This window comes from Physeter macrocephalus, chromosome 21 (genome assembly GCF_002837175.3).
Source record: "Physeter macrocephalus isolate SW-GA chromosome 21, ASM283717v5, whole genome shotgun sequence".
In the NCBI taxonomy this organism is placed as follows: Eukaryota; Metazoa; Chordata; class Mammalia; order Artiodactyla; family Physeteridae; genus Physeter; species Physeter macrocephalus.
In genome coordinates, this window is record NC_041234.1 from 85,886,024 (window position 1) to 85,903,416 (window position 17,393).

A 17,393-nucleotide genomic window follows, 5' to 3' on the forward strand; every position below is an offset into this window, starting at 1 on the left:
TAATCATTAGAGAAATGCAAATCAAAACCACAATGAGGCATCACCTCACACCGGTCAGAATGGCCATCATCAAAAAATCTAGAAACAATTAGTGCTGGAGAGGGTGTGGAGAAAAGGGAACCCTCTTGCACTGCTGGTGGGAATGTAAATTGATACAGCCACTATGGAGAACAGTGTGGAGGTTCCTTCAAAAACTACAAATAGAACTACCATACGACCCAGCGATCCCACTACTGGGCATACACCCTGAGCAAACCATAATTCAAAAAGAGTCATGTGCCAATATGTTCATTGCAACTCTATTTACAATAGGCAGGACATGGAAGCAACCTAAGTGTCCATCGACAGATGAATGGATAAAGATGTGGCACATATATACGAAGGAATATTACTCAGCCATAAAAAGAAACGAAATTGAGTTATTTGTAGTGAGGTGGATGGACCTAGAGTCTGTCATACAGAGTGAAGTAAGTCAGAAAGAGAAAAACAAATACCATATGCTAACACATTTATATGGAATCTAAGGGGGAAAAAAAAAGGTCATGAAGAACCTAGGGGTAGGACAGGAATAAAGACACAGACCTACTGGAGCATGGACTTGAGGATATGGGGAGGGGGAAGGGTAAGCTGGGACAAAGTGAGAGAGTGGCATGGACATATATATACTACCGAACGTAAGGTGGATAGCTAGTGGGAAGCAGCCGCATGGCACAGGGAGATCAGCTAGGTGGTCTGTGACCACCTAGAGGGGCGGGATAGGGAGGGTGGCGGGGAGGGAGACGCAAGAGGGAAGAGATATGGGAACATATGTATATGTATAACTGATTCACTGTGTTATAAAGCAGAAACTAGCACACCATTGTAAAGCAATTATACTCCAATAAAGATGTTAGAAAAATAAAGTAAATTTTAAAAAATTAAAAAAATTTTTTAAAAACAGAAAGCTGCAGAGGAAAAAAAAAAAGAGCATGGGCTGTGGAGTCAAACCAATGCTTTTTTTTTTTTTTTTTTTTTACAGTATATTGAGTTTTTGTTTTAATTTATTAATTTTATTACTTAAAAGTTCTCCTGAATTTTCTAATTGTTTGTACTAGTATTTTTTAACATCTTTATTGGAGTATCATTGCTTTACACTGGTGTGTTAGTTTCTGCTTTATAACAAAGTGAATCAGCTATACGTATACATCTATCCCCATATCCCCTCCCTCTTGCGTCTCCCTCCCACCCTCCCTATCCCACCCCTCTAGGTGGTCACAGAGCACCGAGCTGATCTCCCTGTGCTCTGCGGCTGCTTGCCACTAGCTCTCTATTTTACATGAAACCAATGGATTTTTGAGCTCAGCTGCTGACTCTTAACTGTGTAACCTTGGGCAAGCTACTTACCATTTCCCAGTTCCGATTTCCTCATCTGTGAAAGGAAGATAATAGAATTGACCTCATAGGGTTGTATAGGGTGAGCATTAAGTGAGCTCATGGCATTTACAGAGAGAAGGCAGAAAGTAAAGCTCAATAAATGATACAACCTTCTCTGGCAGCAGCAGCAGTAGAAGTCAAAGTAGATGTAAAAAATAACCAACCTAAATGTGGATTAAATCCCTGACTGTGATCTCATTAGCACCAGATTTATACTTATGAAACCTTAAACTTGAATAATGCCCTCTCCTTCTGGCTCTCTCACTCTTATTCCCATGAGGCTCTCCTCGGACCCCGTTGAGCCCTCTAGTCCCCTTTGCCCTTTCCTTTTTCTCCCAGACCATGAGCTTCTTCCTAGCCCCACTGGCCTGCCCTTCTTTCCCTCCTCTAATCTATCAATATTTCTATGCTGAAATCGGAGTGATTTATCTAAATTGTAAGTCCTGCCATGTTGCTGCTTTGGCAACTACTCATGATCATGGCTTGACATTGGCTCTGAGCAGGAAACATCAAAACCTGATGAAGATTACTGATAATTAAACTGACTTGTCTTGGGAGGAAAAGGGAGAAATAGTGAATTGTTTGTTTCTTTCTGGACCCTTTAGGCTAGATGCCAGTGTTTCCATTTGAATATAAAGTGCTTGGCCAGGGCAGGGAGAAACTGTTGATAAAGCATCTAATGTGGTGCCAAGAGCCCAGCAGTATACATCACACTGTAATTGCTGATGAGGCCCAACGGTTGAGCAATCTGTTGGCTTAGTATTCTTGAATCATAGTTCACTGAACTATGATTGAATTGAATTGAATCCTTGAGTTCATAGGTTCACCAAAAGATCTCTTGCTCAAAGTTAGGAGATTTTTGTTACTTACTAGCCGTGTCCTCTTGGGCATACCCCCCAACTCTCTGTGCTTCAGATTTTTCATCTGTGGTGAGGAGATTAAACTGGATGATCTCTATATTCCCTTGAGTCCTGATAAGGCATGATTTCTTTATACCATCTGAAGGACTGAGGTTTGGAATAAACAACATCCCCATCACAAACAAATGTTCTCCCTATAGTAACCTGGCTTCAGTATAACTATAATGAAGGACTTGCCTGGTGGCGCAGTGGTTAAGCATCCACCTGCCAATGCAGGGGACGTGGGCTCGAGCCCTGGTCCAGGAAGATCCCGCATGCCGCAGAGCAACTAGGCCCGTGCTCCACAACTACTGAGCCCACGTGCCACAACTACTGAAGCCCGAGCGCCTAGAGCCCGTGCTCCGCAACGAGAGAAGTCACCGCAATGAGCAGCCCGCGGTGAAGGATAAAAGGGATCGATGTAATTAAATGGCATAAAAATCAAATTGACAGTCTTGACCGTTTCAGCACACCATCCCCAATACACCAGAGAATTAGTTTTAACTGCCATCTTTGTGAGTTCGATTTCTGCCATCCTTACCGCCTAAAGTGCTACATGATACTGACTTTGTCCTATTAGAGTGACCGACAGAGTTTCTAGAGATACCCATTGAGATACTTCAACATACCCCAGCTGTAGCAAAACTTGTCTTTTGGGAATTACTGTGGCATCTTGTTGGCTCAGAGGCTGTTTCTTTGGGAGTACACACTACTGTGTATCACCCATTATAAGGAGAGTACTTCCCAACTTCACCACCAAGGATTCCTTCAATTATTTGTCTTTGTGAACGCCACACTGTGAATAATAATAACGATTAAACTATATTTTATTATAGTTTATTTCCCATACTTTATTAAGCAAAAACCAAAAAAACAAAGAACATATAACTGCTACTTAGAGAATTTGACCAGCATGAGATATGTATCGTCATCACAAGTTGATATAATTCTAGCTAAAAGGAAGTATATGCGATATTTTAATTAGCTTCATCTTAGGTAACTATCAAATTTCTGTTATGAATTTGAAACACCAAGATATCTTGGAAACTCCCAGATACTTAAAAAGATTTCTAGTGATCCACAGATTGCAATTTGGGAGCTTAATGAATCTATTAGGTAGCAATTAACCTAATAATAATGATAAGTATTATTATTGTTATTATTTGTTAGGCAATTACTATATGCCAGAACTGGTTTTAAACACTGTACACATTTAATCCTCCTTTAATCCTGAGCCACAGAGAGGTTAAATTATTTACCCAGGATCACACAACTAGGAATTGGGCGGAGGATTTGAACCCAGGGAGGTTTGAGTAGATGGGGATGAAGCCTACTTCCTTAACCCCTCAGTGGCCGAAAAGAGTGCTTTCGTCGGTGAATAAGAGATTCACATTTATACCAGTTGAATCTCAAATTGCTGAAATGTGGACAGGCATCAGAACTGGGGTGCAGAGAAGTGCTAGCAGTGCCGACACCAAGTTCTACCCTGCGGATTCGTACCTACGTTTGTGCATTTGTGTTGAGGATTCTACATAGGCTGGAAGTTGGGCCAATCAATAACTTATTGGTCAGAGCAGTGAATTCCAAATGCCTAACAACATGTTTGCTGTGGGGATAGGCGGTGCGACGTGGGCTAGGGGAGGATTTCACCATTATAAGACTGGGAACAAGAGTTGGGGGGAAGGGGGAAATGGTTCCCACCCAACAAGGGCATATATGCAATAAGGTGGAGGAAGGAGAAGTGAGGAGAAAAGCTCGTTTTTGAGTTAATAACCTATGTTCTAGAGTTTCAGGGTCTTTAAACTCCTGTGGAGTGGGGATTTGTGGCAATTCTATACCACAGAATGCCATAAAACCCTGGCTATTGGGATTCCAGGGTTACTACTCTAACAATTTGAAGACAATGAAATGCTGAGGTGGGGAGTAAAAAAAAACCAAGGATTTGAAAGGTAAAGCTCTGGAGGTGCTAAAGACTAATCCTCCTTGTACTCTAAGTCGATCGCACTTTTAGCTCCTAGGCCAGTGGAAATGGACTTGGGGGTGGGGGACAGAGGTGTTGAATAAGGGGAAGGCCACTTGGGCAGGAATTTGGAGCCTCCTTCCCTAGCTTTAACTTGAGCAGTTCCCATTTTATATTGAGGGTTTCTGCGTGCGGCTTCATTTGATAAAGACATTCCATACTTAAAGAAAAAGGCAAAAACACTTTCCTAAGGCGGGGGGGGGGGGAAAGGACAGAGGAGCTCCAAAAAGTGTTCAAATAGGTCAGCTTTGGCCTTTGTCCTTTTTGAAAATAGGGGCAGACACTAGCAAGGATGTTTTGGCTGGAAGAATGGGAAGGGCCAACTAACGACTCAGTAAATCAGTCACCCTTTACTGTGAAACCAGTAACAGCAGTGGCAGCAACAAATGATAATAATAGCAGTTGCCATCTCCCCCCACCTTTAGGAGTTTGCGATTGACATATACACACTATCGTATATAAAATAGATAATCAACAAGGACCTACTGTAGAGCACAGGGAACTCTACTCAATACTCTGTAATAACCTATGTGGGAAACGAATCTGAAGAAGAATAGATACGTGTATATGTATAACTGAATCACTTTGCTGTACGCCTGAAACTCACAGAACATTTTAAGTCAACTGTACTGCAACATAAAATTTAAAAAAATTTTAAATTGCAGTTACCCTACTAAGTACCAGCTCTGATCTGGGCACAAGGCTAAATGCTTATATAGATTGTGCCATTCGATTCTCTGTAGCCCAGTGAGATAGGTGCTCATTTTGCAGATGCCATCCCTTTTTTTGGCCTCCCAAGGAATTGTGCAAGTTGGCTACAGATATAGGAATATACCAAGTAAAGGCATTTCTGAATCATTCTGCGAAGAGATTTAAGTAGTTGCTCAGGGCTTATGCAGCTGAAATACACACCAGGTTGAGGTGATCTATTCCTTTGAACCCAGGCAATTCTGAATTCAGATGGAAGAATCACAAACTGGCCCCTGAAATCAGGAATGTCTGATAGCTTATCTGTAGATTTAAGTAGAAGATATGTTTCCTTCACAGAAAGGAACGGTTTTATTTCAATTACATGTTTGCTTGAAAAGACTTTTATTAGTTTGTTCATTGAACAAATACTTCTTGAGCACCAAATATGTGCTCTGAACCCAGAATCACGAACAGAAAATTGAGACTGATTTGTTTAATATAAGCCTCAATCCTAAGGAATGTCTGAAATTACCAAATTTAGGTAGCATCTGTTAATTAAGTGTGATTTTTCACTCTCATTCCAATAGATATTTAAATACCCACACCGAGTGAGGAAGGCAGTAGAGTTCTTAGAGTCTAGACCGTGGAATAAAAGAACCTTACAAATGAAGTAGCCCCTTTCCTGTATTTTATAGGTCAGAGAGTCAGATGGACTTGGATTTTGAACTATATAATCTTGGGCAGATTACTTAACCTCTTTGAGCCTCAGGCTCCTCATGTGTAACATGGGGGTAAAAGCACTTGCGTTACAGAAACATGGTAAGGATTGCATAAGATTAAGTTCTTAGTGTAGTACCTGGCACGCACAACATGCTCAATACACGTTTACTGTTACTGTGATCACTATATTCCAAGTGAGGGGACTGAAACCCAGAAAGGGGTTTTTTTTAAAGACAGAAAGCTGCAGAGGAAAAAAAAGAGCACGGACAGTCAAATATTCCTTCTACTACGCCACCCATTTTATTCCCTAGGAGCAGGTAATGTAAACTTCCTAAGCCTGTGAGAAGTAGTTTGGCTGATCCAGGGAGAAGGGAGAAGAATAACAAGGAAATGGGTGACATAAGGAAAGACTTCCTGGACTCAGAAAGCGAAACAGCAAGGGAGATAAATAGAAAGCAAAGGAGAAACAGCAATTACCAGAAAGTTTAGATCTTAACGTAGCAGCATTATAATGCCTGCTGAATCATAGAACTGATCTCTATCCTAATTCCTTTATTCGCCACAAATGTTTCAATGCAATTGACTAGGCTTTTCCTTTTTCATGGGGATGGGGTAGGGAGGTGGTTCAGAATGCATGTGTGTTTCACAGAAAGTTACTGTGAATTCAGCTTTACGAGACAATTTCTATTTTCAAAGCAAGGGAACCCCCATAAATTGAAGTTAGAAGAGAAGCATGAGTACCTACTGAGACTTAAGGAACGATAGATTTTTAGACCATAGTGGGCTGGAGTGAAACCTAAGCATAGAAGCTGTTGCGAAATTTAACAAAAAGAAAAAAATGGCTCAACAATAAAGCCACATTGTTATTGCTTTGTATAGCTACCGTGCACGTAAGTGCAGTAAGTACCTGTACTGGGAGTGATTAATTTGTTAGATGAAGGTATTCTTAAGGATTAGAAATATATGAAAAAAGCCACTCTGTCCATATGTTAAAAACAAAGATTAATTTACAGTTGCCCAAGCAAAAGATGATATAATCTTTCCTAAGGTATTTAATCAAGGACTGCAGTGTTGGTTGTGCAACATCCAAGGAGTGTTCAAACTATTCCAGGAGTTTCCTGACAGGAACAAGGTCATTTTGCTCAATTTATGACTGCCTAATTCCGCGGCACACAGAAAATCTGATCGGAGCTCCTGGCCCACCAAAAGAGATACATCATGATAGTTTGGGGAGCAATTACTATACCAAATGGTTGTTCCTTTTGTACTTCATCCTTAATCTTGAGTTTTCTGATTTCCCTCTCCTGAAAATGATTACATGTAATTCCAAATAAAATACATTGATAACACTTTGATTGCTTATTCATTTGATCATTTTCACCTTCACAGGGCATCAGGTACTGTTTATACAGCGCTAGACATTGCCACCGGACAAGAGGTAAGTGTTAACATTCAATTCTGACTTCTACTTTCCTTTATTCATATCGATCAGAATTCCTCTTTGATGGCATCTGTGCCTGAAAAAATGGGTAGCACTGAGTTGACATATGTTTACTTCACTGGTGTCCAAAGTATCTGAAGTGAATGACGAATTCATGATTGACCAAAGGAAAGGAGCATGGGTTTGTGGCACCGAGGAAGAGCTTAGTAAAATAAAGAATTTGTATGCCTGACACTGTTGCCAAAAAATATGGATGTTTGTGTTTAGTCAGATGATGGTAATTCATTCTTGCATTTTAATCATTATTCAGGTGGCCATAAAGCAGATGAACCTTCAACAGCAACCCAAAAAGGAATTAATTATTAATGAAATTCTGGTCATGAGGGAAAATAAGAACCCCAATATTGTTAATTATTTAGATAGGTAAGTGTTTTCTCTCATCATGTACTTGTTTTCTTTATGGGATATCATTTTCTTGGCCAATTATTTTTATGGAGGGTCTATTCATTTAGCATCCACTCTACAAATAGTTCTCAAATGCTACAAAATATTGAGTATCATATCTATTGCTAAACTTGCACCCAGTTATCTTTGTCCACCCATTAAACATTTGAAGACACATTTTATGGTCTTGCTTCTAAACATGAGCAGTTTGTGTAATTTCCTTTTGAGGATTGTGACCCCATATTGCCAGGAAATAGACTATTGCATATAGGAGAGAGCTGTGGTGTTTTAAACGTTTCATCAGGTGATTGTTTGGAGTCAGTGCAGTCTCTGGCTATCTAAGTAAAGGAGGCAGACTACAATGGCCCTGCTTCAATGGGTGTTTTGTGATGGACTGACAGTGAGGTCTAGGGAATTGAGACTTTAATCTCAAACCTTTTTCCTAGACCGGGTAATTAATGTCTCTTTCATCAGTGGTATTAGCAGTGGGTTATTAATAGGCATTTAAAGACAGCACTAATTCTTCAGTTGTGGTTTAACATCTGTCTCATTCAGTTTCAATAAGTGTTTGTTCAGCACCACTGTGCTGTGTACTCTGGGGGGATACAAAGGAAACAAGACCAGGTCTACAACCTCAGTGAGTTTAAGATCTTGCTTTCTGTGTTTTGTGCCAAGTAGACCAGTGGCACAGAAGGAGGCAAAAGGGGGGCAAAACGAAGGAGGGTCAGGTTTTATAGTCGAAATCAGGGTTTCATAAAGTGCCATTTAGGGACCATCTGCAGCAGAGTGACTTCACTCTACTTTTGTAATTTTGTAAAAACTGCATTTCTAAAAAATGCAGATTTCTAGGCTGCTCTCCATAACTAATGAGGTATTTCATTTTTATGAAATGAGAATTTTAATGAGAAATTCCCTTTTGAACAAACTTCCCAGGTGAGTCTTATGGGCGCTGCAGTTTGAGCACCACTGGATAGAAAGGCTTGCTTCATACTGATGTCAAGCTGGGGGCAGGGTAGAATTGTTGGCGTCATTCCGTTCACTGTAATTTCTCTGTCTTGCCGAGCAGGGGAAGAGAGAGACCTGATCATACTGCTAAAGTGCCTTCAGATGATCCCAGGGGTTTGGATTTGCATACATTGCTCTGGTGACCTGCCTCTCCATATTTGATCACTTGGGCTGTGTCCCTCAATAACTACTTAAAGATAATGGGCATGTCATAACTGACTTCTATCAGAACTGAGACCTCAGCCCAGTAAATCCATCGCCCACATGAGTCTCTTTGATTCTCTTTGATCCAGCCACTACCTGAAAAGATTTCAGTAATTAATTGAGTAGAATCAAAAATAATGCTGAGGTCTGAATAAATTATCCTGTAAAACTGTATGCCATGGGTCAGTTCAGTCCAAGAAGTCAACACCGTGGCTTGAGTTATCCAAAAGGGCTATTCACTGATCCCGTTCATTGAAACTAGCTTTTTACAATGGAAGGATTGACAGTAGTCAGTCACCAGAGGCCTCCTTGCTCTTTTCCTTCCTTCCATGGTGCGCTTTTATCTGATGATCCTTTGATTTCCATGCATATTCTCTTCTAATGTTAAGGAAGTGTCTCATACACATTATTGATATTTTCCTCTTGTTATGTAATATGACCGAATGCAGAGACTAACTGCACATTGCCTTCTTAATGGAAATATACAAGGGTCTCCACTTCCTTAGGCCTAAGTCAGCGTATTTTTCTTCTCTTGTTGTAGCTACTTAGTGGGTGATGAACTATGGGTAGTCATGGAATACTTGGCTGGTGGCTCTTTGACTGATGTGGTCACAGAGACCTGTATGGATGAAGGGCAGATAGCAGCCGTCTGCAGAGAGGTAAGAAAGTAGAGCATTTCTCTGGTTGATGACAACACCAAGATTGACAGTGTTTTATCTTTGATTATTCAGAATGTTTGTAACATCAAAGTAGCAATAGTACATCTTTTGTACTAAAAAACAATTGAAGATCCTAACTCCAAGTTAAATCCTAACCCTTCCTCCCCAGCCCCTTTGTTTATTTTAGTTGCTTTGCTCTGGATCTTTTTGAGTTCTGTTATGCCATTCACGAGGTGCCATATCTAAGCCTGCATGCTGGAGTCTTGGTGAATATGGAAAACAGTAATGTTGGCATGGAACTTCTTTCTGACTGGGGGGAATTTTTACATGACAGTTATTTTGCCTTGCATATGCAATGTAATCCATGTATAATATAGACCACATTATAATCCAGTCATTTTCTAGAAGGCAGTTTAAACAAGGTCCTCCCTCAGTCCAGAAAGTAGTTGCTTTCATAGTACAATCTTCACCTCCCTTGGAGCCCTCCAGTGAGTCTGAGCATCTGCCTCTTTTCCAATAACAGTGGCATATCCCTAGTTTCAAGCCAAACGAAGGTTATTTTATTATATTAATTTTTTCAATATTAAAAAAAAACCAAACACTCCTCATTGGAGTCTCATCTTGGGTGTTACCCTCTACCCCATTCATTGAGGTTTTCTATAGGCACAAGGAGGAACTCTGACCCACTGAAACTTGAAAATCAATGATAGTAAAACAAAACCCGATACTTCCAGCTAGTCTTTCGTTGTTTTTTTATTTTAAATTGTTCACTTAAATCTCCTCCTTCCCAGGATGCACACATATCCACCAAACACATATATTTTCTATTCATGCAATTAATCAATCTTAAAATATTCAGGGGCTTCTTCCACCTTTAGCCTGTGGTTTCCGTCTTTTAGTATTACAATGCAAAGCCATTTCCAAACAAGTACCTATAGTTACTTCAGAGGCTAGAAGTGGTTCCCAAACCTGGCGGTTGGTCCATCAGAAATAGCTTGGGGCACTTGTTTTCAATGCAGCTTCCAGGGTTCCACTCCAGACCTACTACATGAAATCATACCACAGATGCAGATGCTTACTGTATCTGTAAAAGACCAAGCTGAATCCATATCCTCCAGATAAGTAAGTCAAAGTATGATTATGGTAATTGGTTCATTTGGCTGTATTAACGATTTAGTGCTACTTATCACACCATCACTCTTCATGTCCAAGTCTAATTCGGGAGCTTTCACATGTATGACGCTAAGTTGCATCACTGATGTAAATGGTAACATGATTTCAAAATGGCATTGAAAACCTTTAGTAATTTATTTCACCCAACAACATAAAATTATACCCTTTCCCAAAATTTATCTAGAAATGAAGCACATCTAAACAAATTTTTGTGATATAATTAGAACTTTTTTTTCCTGATTCAATAGTGCCTCCAAGCTTTGGATTTCTTGCACTCAAACCAAGTGATCCACAGAGACATAAAGAGTGACAATATTCTCCTTGGGATGGATGGCTCTGTTAAATTGAGTAGGTATTTTGGTTCAGATGGCATTTGAGAGAGTGTCAGGGGATTTCTACTCTTTTACTGTCTATCTTGAGAAGAAGAGGGCTATTGAAAGTGATGGGTTTGAAGGCATTTAGAGCCCAGTTTGAGGTAAAGAATTTTTCTAATGTTGTGTTCCTGTAGATCGTGACCAGATTTAGGGGGTTCGATAGTTCAGAATTTCTAATGGCTTCCATCTGCTGGATGACAAATACCTAATTAGAAAACTAAAAGATTCTGTAAGTTAGAGGGAACAGTGTGGGGAGGGAACCAGATTGAGGTCTAGTAAAGATGGCATCACATCAGGCGGTTATTTCAGACCCGTTTAAAATCTGGACCAGCTGAGAGGTCAGGTAACAAAAGGATATGAGCCAGGCAGTTGTAGAAGCTCAGAGTCTAACTAAAGGAAAGTATGGCCATATCTGAAAGTGACCTCTTGTAAAAGACAAATAATTTGAGCTGATTTTAACTGACTTTTCTTCTCTGCAGCTGATTTTGGGTTCTGTGCCCAGATCACCCCTGAGCAAAGTAAACGAAGCACTATGGTGGGAACTCCCTATTGGATGGCACCTGAGGTGGTGACTCGAAAAGCTTATGGTCCAAAAGTTGATATCTGGTCTCTGGGGATTATGGCGATTGAAATGGTAGAAGGTGAACCCCCTTACCTTAATGAAAATCCACTCAGGGTAAGTCGAAAGAAAACTCAAGTCCTTCATCCCCAGGAAGGGGAAAAAGCCAAATGTCATTTCTTATCTCCACTAAAAGTGGCCAGAATAGGGTCTTTCATGGGACAAGTGACCTAGAAGCTTCAAGTTATAATTTTCAAAATTACTATGAGTTATTTCCTGTTTCTCTTAAGATGTCTCAACAGTTTTTCCAAATGCTTCGATATCACTATTTCTAATGCCAGGGGTCTTTAAAATTCTTTAGTATAGCTTTCTGCTGCTAAAAAAAAATGTAGCTTTTTTTTTAAAGCAAGATGTGGGAAGAAAACAGTATTTTTATCACATGCCATGGTTAAATGATCTATCTAGGAAACACTTACTTTATAATTACTTTAGCAAAGTAAATAAACACATTTTCAGAACAGCTATAATTTTTTAATTACATTTGGTTTCATTATCAGTAATGATTTTTTGAGCAACTGCAGCATGGTGGGTAGCGAATGGAACACAAGATAGACACAGCACCAGCCTGGTGAAATCACAAACTTTATTAGACTGTCAAGTAGAAAATGAGTGGACATCGTTTGTGTTGGGTAACTCAGTTTGCTACTGCAGAATCAGAGGTTTGATTCTTATGTGGCCTGGTTACTTCTACGAAGAGAAAAGCTCCATTTTGGAGTCTACCACCACCATCTTTATTCGGAGAAAGGCAAAGGAGCAGGAAAGAAGTGCTTGCCCAGTACAGAAGTGAGCCAGTAGCTGTTCTGTTGAATAAAGCCTAAAGGTGAGCCAGAAGCTGTGTTATAGACCCAATATATAAAGGGCATCACACTACTGAGAAAAGGAAATATGCACTGATTCAAATTGTGATCTCAAAACCCATGCAGAGTGCCAGTGCCAAAGGCATCTTGCATACTGTTTGCTTCATTACCGCTAAGAGTCTAAACTTGAATTTTACCCTTAGTATACGAAAACCATTAGTAAATGGTTAAGTGTTTACACGTTAAGCTTATAAGATCCATATTCAAGCCAAATATATGTGGCTTTCTGTACATGTAAAGAAACCTACAAACTATAATTATCTAGTTATTTTGCAGTTGAACATTTTGTAATTGGGAGCTGCATTCCCCATGTATGGAGAGGGGGACAGCCTCCTCCTCGCCCCCTCCTAATTTCTCTCTGGTACTTGGCCTCTTGTCCTAGTCCCGGCACTGATTAGAAAATAACAGATAGGAGGGAATGCCCTAATGAATGCTATGGGCTATTGCTCTGGTCTCATGAAACAATCTGGAGGTACGATGTGGCTGAGTGGAAAAAGAAGGGGCATTTTCCCACCGTTTGTGGGTCAGCCCTCCATGAATTGAATCAAGCCCACCCCTGACCTATGGACCAGCGCATCAGGATAATTACATGGGCTTGTCCTTATTGTTTAACCACCTTTGCCCGTTAAGAAGTAGCGGTGAAAGAACACATCAGGTCTCTTGTTTCCATGGATTTCCTCCTCTAAGTCTTCGGAGTTTGGAGGCACGAAACGGATTATAGCTATTTTGCTTTCTGCCTTCTAATGAGTAATTTACAACCTGCAAAATTTAAGGATTAAATCAATGGCTCTGTAAAGCAACTGGTCTCAGTAATGCATTTATTACCTTCTTCGTTCCCCAATTACAGTTGATCGCTCTTCAGCTAGGCTGTTAATCGTTAGAAAAAAAGGAAACAAGTTTTAATCTTTATGGGCATCTTCTAGCCTAGGATTAGAGCTAATAATTAACAGCTTGTCTCTTAGGATCCACAGCCTTGTATCTAAATAAGTACTTGTAGATTAACAAGCCACCAGGTTCAGGAAGCCTACATTAAGGCTATAACACAAAGATTCGTCAGAAAGACCACCCGGTTGAATTCCACTGACAAGGATTTACTCTCCATGTGTGATCAACCTCCAATGACTCAGTCACCAAGTCCGTATGGTGCTGGCCCTCTCTCTGTCTGCCAGGCGCCACAAGGACCTTTTAAGTTTTGATTTTAGATATGATGTCCTCGTGTTCTCTTAAATAAAAGCCAATGTTCCGGGCTATATGCCCTTATTTGGAATTTGAAAAATGTAGTCACTGAAACCCTGGAGAGATTGGACAGAAAAAGATAAACCATGACCCTGTTGGAAGCCTGTGTTTTCTTGCATCCTGGTGACCAGGCCATGCGTGGGGAAATTGAAAATCGCAGAACTTTGGGAGTTTCTAGATTTTTTGATGATGGCCATTCTGACTGGTATGAGATGATATCTCACTGTAGTTTTGATTTGCATTTCTCTAATGATTAATGATGTTGAGCATTCTTTCATGTGTTTGTTGGCGATCTGTATCTCTTCTTTGGAGAAATGACTGCACAACCTGCCAGCTCTGTGACCTTCAGCAAGTCATTCGAAACCTTTATAAGCCTGTTTCCTGTGTGTAAAATGGGGACAATATCTCTCCTGCAGAGTTGGTGTGAAAACTAGATGAGATAATGCATGTAAACACCTAGCACAGTGTGTAGCTCATTGTAAGGAGAATGGGGGAGGGGATTTATATATCAATAGAAAAGTGAGAAAGGATCCTTAGAATACTTTTTACCCATTCATGAAGGGAGATTGGATTCCCCACTTCCCCCAAGAACTTCCCTTCCACACTGACTAAACTCACATCCCTTCGAGGAGCGGAGGGTCCTCCACAGTTCAGTGTAAATGACCATGAACAGGTAACAACTGAGCAGCAGAGGTTAAAGGTAAAATCTGGGGCTGTACATTCGAAGGCTGTTTGCATTTCACTGCGGCTTTTTTTGTGTCTTTGTTGCGTCCGTTGGAACTGAGCAAACCCTCTTGAAATATTGCCTGTTAACATACCACTGATGCGAGGAATGAGCGACTCCCCCCTCCCCCCAGTTATAAAGCGGTTGGGATTTTTTTTTTAATGTAAATTGCTCTGTACTAATTGACCTAATTTGCTCATAAAATGCCTTGTAAAGGTCAGAGAGCTATTAACTGTGCCGATGTTATGAGGTTGGTACCCTTCCAGAGACAGAGAAGAGACAAGTTCCTCACTGCCTGAAGTCTTTGCACTCAATGTAATTGGCCTTGGATGCCTTGTTCTGTGACCCACGGACATTTTTAGTGAAGCCTCCGATAATAAAGTGCCTTGTTCTTTTTGTTTGCCAAAGTGACTGGAGCTAAAATCGAACTTTCCCTGTGGATATGCAAATCAAACGTTGGTACACTGCTCATCTCCCCAACTCTTGTGTTAATTTGAAGTTATCTTTTTGTAAACCTGTGATTATAATGATCTGATTCTAAATAAGGAGGCACAATCATGTCCATAAAACAAATCTTTGGTTTGTTGTTGTTGTTTTTATTCCTCAGCACTAAGAGAGTGCCTCTTTATTAACTTGGCATTCCACATAATGGGGCTGTTCTTGCCAATGGGTTTTGAGGGATTTTGGTGTTTGTGAAACGTCTCAGTGACATCCAGTTGAGGTCCCTCCTGGACCCTGTGGATGAAGCCCTTTTTCTGTGTAATTTTCCAGACCTTTATCCTAGTTGAGATGAACTTTAAGTGTTCTCTTCCTACCCTTGCTTTAAGCATCGGTGAAACCGTATCAAACACCGGATCTTTGGAAGACAGTTATCGGTATCAGGAAGAGATTATCTGAAGGCTAAAAATAGTACTTAGGATAGTATGTGAACCACCTATCCTGTACTAGTGGTTCTCCTCCTTGGTTGCACATTGGAATCATCTGTGGAGCTCCAAGAACAAATGACGTCAAGTTCCCACACCAAGGCCTAGAGCAAATACAAAGCTCTGTGGCAAGCCCTTTGTAGAACCCTGTCTATATTGAAAAACAGTTCTTCATCAGCCCTCTTTGAGCATGGTTGTTCAACCAGAAAAGAGCATGCTATCACTCTGCCCACATTTCTCCTTTTCTTCTAAAAATATATATCATGGGTCACTTTGTTGAAATCCTGACACACCCGGGCATTCTTGGATTCACCATTCCAGCAACGCTGTCAAAAAAGAAATGACATTAGTTCAGTATATACCTCTATAATATGCCCATTTTCTTTTTCAATTTTGCTCCTCCTGCAAATGGAGTCCATCATTACAATGTGCTAGCTGTTGTGTACATAACACGTATTGGTGATAATAAAGCCTTCAGTCTGGCTACTCATGATTAGGAGTGCATAAACTGTATGGCCAGAGAGAAGGGAGGGCTGAAGTATAAATTCAGACCTGTTGTCTACATTAAGAGGCTCCCTACTCCCCCTATCCCCACACTTGAAGCACTACACACGTTAGTTTATTCTTCTTTTTTATTATAGAACCGGGGAGATTCTGGTTAGCTTGTATGTCTAGAGAAGAGAGTTAAGCAGAAGAAGAGAATCTCTAGCAACTAAAAAGCAGCAGCTAAGGGCCAAAGTGCTGGAACCTGTGTTGTGGATTGGAATGTCTGGGTTTGATGGCGCGTGCTCATTTGGAATTAAAGTCAGACATAAACTTCCTGAGCGCCAGAGAAGCAAGCACACTTTGCTAGCACTCAGTCAATATTGTTTTGAATGTATTTCAGGAAGAGCTGGGAGCATTCCCTTCTTTTTCCGTAAGCCACTGTGGAACAGCAAGGTTTATTGATGGTTTGTTGACACTTCTTCTACTTTGAGGGCAAACCTATGCCTAAAAGGAGGGGTGAGCAACTAAAATAATTATAGAACAGTAACAGGGTTTCTTTTTAATCAGAAAAAATATTGCCTGTCAAAAGATAGACAGCTCTTAAGAATCATTGGTTGTCAGGAATTTAGCATAGGAAAATGGGACCTAGCCATAGGAAAGCTGCAAGTCTCATTTAGATTGTACTTCAGAAGCAGACAGTTCAAACTGGTGAGTTATGACCCAGAAGACAGCCAAAGGAGAAATTGATTCCACAGCAAACGAAAATCTGAGACTCTGACCAGGCGAAGAGGAGGCAAAGAAAGATGACAAATGTCGTGACCAGGGACCTGCTGTTGGCCATGACTGATATTCCCTTATCCTACTGTTTATTATCGTATCATTCCTCAGTGTCCTTAAAGCAAGGCTTGGGAATAAGCCAAGGATGCATATGCCCATTGCCCTAATAGGTACCAGTCCTATAACTAAGTAGTTAAGTCCGTTGAAATCAAAGTTCATTCTAAATGGACAAATCACAGAGTGTGATGATGGACATTTGGCCCCTGAAATGCCCACTCAAATGCCCACTCACATGTTTATCCTATGGCTTTTTAAATCTGTGTTTTTGCCAATGAAAGATGACTTCACCAAGAAAATTAGGGTGAGCTTGATAATTAAGATAATTTCTGACCTTTGTCATCATTTTGAAATATACCTTTTCCAACCTGGTTGCAACATCACTTTCGAAGACCCTTTGCATTCTGATAAAAGGATACTCTGAGGTGTCTTGTATAAGCCTCTCAGCAGAGAAAGTTAACTTGATTAAGGCAATCTTAGCTCTGTAGCTGCAAGAGCCAACGTTCTAACAGTACCACCAAAAACAGGCTGACCGTTTTGCTGTAGCTTTCTTCCTCCCTCCCTCCTTCCCCACCTCCCTTCCTCCCTTCCTTCCTTCCTTTCTTTTTCTTTTCTTTCCTTTCCTCCTTCCTTCTTTTTTGTTTTTTCTTTTTTTATAAATTTCTTTCATTA

At 40.4% G+C, this 17,393-nt stretch overlaps 1 protein-coding gene across 9 annotated transcripts in view; it reads left to right on the forward strand.

Moving 5' to 3' along the window:
• PAK3 (p21 (RAC1) activated kinase 3) overlaps window positions 1-17,393 on the forward strand; it is a 297,105-nt gene that overhangs the window by 260,191 nt on the left and 19,521 nt on the right. For all 9 annotated transcript variants that reach the window (XM_055081646.1, XM_055081644.1, XM_024128082.3 and 6 more), the window contains 5 exons: window positions 7,132-7,180; window positions 7,494-7,606; window positions 9,378-9,495; window positions 10,917-11,016; window positions 11,522-11,718. In XM_055081646.1, coding sequence (XP_054937621.1) covers window positions 7,132-7,180; window positions 7,494-7,606; window positions 9,378-9,495; window positions 10,917-11,016; window positions 11,522-11,718 — 577 coding nt within the window. The remainder of the gene's footprint in view (window positions 1-7,131; window positions 7,181-7,493; window positions 7,607-9,377; window positions 9,496-10,916; window positions 11,017-11,521; window positions 11,719-17,393) is intronic.